General features: G+C 36.0%; 1 protein-coding gene across 1 annotated transcript; it reads right to left on the bottom strand.

The window, feature by feature from the left end:
• Nucleotides 1-209: 209 nt before the first annotated feature.
• On the bottom strand, nucleotides 210-1,911 carry LOC104211446 (probable polyamine transporter At3g13620). The gene has a single exon (XM_009760506.2). It carries the CDS (start codon nucleotides 1,791-1,793, stop codon nucleotides 369-371), a length of 1,425 nt encoding a protein of 474 aa, XP_009758808.1. The 5' UTR covers nucleotides 1,794-1,911; the 3' UTR covers nucleotides 210-368.

The following is a 1,911-nucleotide window of genomic DNA, read 5'->3' as shown; positions in this document are numbered from 1 at the left end:
TCACGGCTTGTTCAGAAAATGGGTCGTGACAAATTTTCAATTACCAATCCGAAAACTGGCTAGCCCGTGCTATTTTCGCTTTCGAGAGTGGTCACATGTCTAGGGAATATCATCAAGATGCAAGTAAATATTAGGAGTTTAAATTTTGTACAGTGACAGTATATATATATATATATATATATATGTTGCACGATTAAGTTAAGTTAATGTACAACAATAGGTAAGTCTTCATAAGACATTTGCTATGGTAACTTGAAAAACAGGATAATAGCAATAGTTGGTTAAACTATTTGTACATGTATAACTTAAATCCTAAATACATCATAAAAAATAAACAAATTCGCACCAACAATTATTTCCAATTTAAATTACAAATCCTCATCATCAACCTTGTCTTCAGCACTTTGAAAACAAAACCACATCTTGGTTTTACAAAACTCCATGAAAAAGTACCAACCAATGGCAAAAACAGTGAGCAATGCACTGACTATATACACAGTCCTATGAGCAACAACCATAACATAAACCAGAAAACAAGAAGGAACAAAACACATAACCAATAGTCCTCGCATTGACAGTGGCACTTGATATGGTCTCTTAGCATTAGGCATTTTCCTTCTCAACCACAAAAACGACGCGAATTCAAGCAACATCCCAAGACTATACAAGAAATTCACAGATGATATAATGTCTGCAAATGTCAAGTATGACACAACCAATGCTACTAATGTTGGTACACAAATTCCAATCCAAGGTGTGTTGAACCATTCTGATCTTACACCGAAAACTCGAGGCAACAACCCCATTTCAGCCATTCCAAGAATTTGGTAAGCACAACTACTCAATTGAGCCTCATATAAACCAATCACTGACAACACAATTCCAAGTTCCATCCAATATTTCAACCAATTTCCAGCAATCATAGCAGCCAAATCAGCAAAATAGCCATCAGTCCATTTACCTTGTTCCAATGGGACAGCACCAGTAGTGCCCAAAAGGGGTAACACATAACTAAAACATGTAACAATTCCAGCTGAAAAAAGTGCCTTAGGAAATGTTTTTTGAGGTTGTTCAACTTCACCAGCTAAAGTACTAGCATTATCCCAAAAATTCAAGTTCCAAAAAAGGGTATTAAAGAACAAGTTCCAATCTTTTTTAACACCCTCTTGACCTAAACTTAACCATCTACTAGGATCAATCTTGGGAATTGAAAATAAGGTAATTAACCAAAATGGACAAAGGGAAAGTACACCTAATACAACAGCAGTGTAACCAACTATAGACAAACCTAAATAATTCAAGAATGACAAGAACATAGTAATCAAGAAAATAGCAATATACCTAGGAAAACCAGAAGAAAGAATAGGAAAAACCAACTTAATATAATCTAAGCAAAGAACAGGATAAGAAGCTAAGTTACAAACAGCACTAAGTAATTTCCAAGAGCCCATTAAAGAACCCCAAAATGGGCCAAAAGCTTTATCAGCCCAAATAACAAATCCACCATTACCTGGAAAAGTAGTGGCAAGTTCAGCTGTAACAAGAGCTTCAGGTACACTCCAAATAAATGGGAAGATTAAAAATCCAAGAATTGCTAGTAAAGGACCAGCTGCACCAATTGCTGCTTCTGCACCATAAGGACCACCAGAAACCTCAAAAAAGATTATGAAAATAAGTGGGATTAAAGCTAATTTCTTGGATTTTTTTGTGGGGGTGGGGTTTTGGGGGGTGTTGGGTTGTTCTTCATCTTCAAGAAGGGGTTGAGGTGAAGAAGAGATTTGAGGAGCAGTCATTCTGAGTTGTTGCAATGGAAGAGAGAATTTTTGCCTTTTTTTCTTTCCAAAGATGGGATTTTGAAGGTTGTACAGTAAAGATTTGGTGGAAGAGAAGATCTTTTATATCTAGATTTAG

Source organism: Nicotiana sylvestris, chromosome 11 (genome assembly GCF_000393655.2).
Source record: "Nicotiana sylvestris chromosome 11, ASM39365v2, whole genome shotgun sequence".
Classification (NCBI taxonomy): domain Eukaryota; kingdom Viridiplantae; phylum Streptophyta; class Magnoliopsida; order Solanales; family Solanaceae; genus Nicotiana; species Nicotiana sylvestris.
The sequence above is the reverse complement of the archived record's forward strand: the minus strand, read 5'-3'. Positions and strand labels throughout refer to the sequence as shown.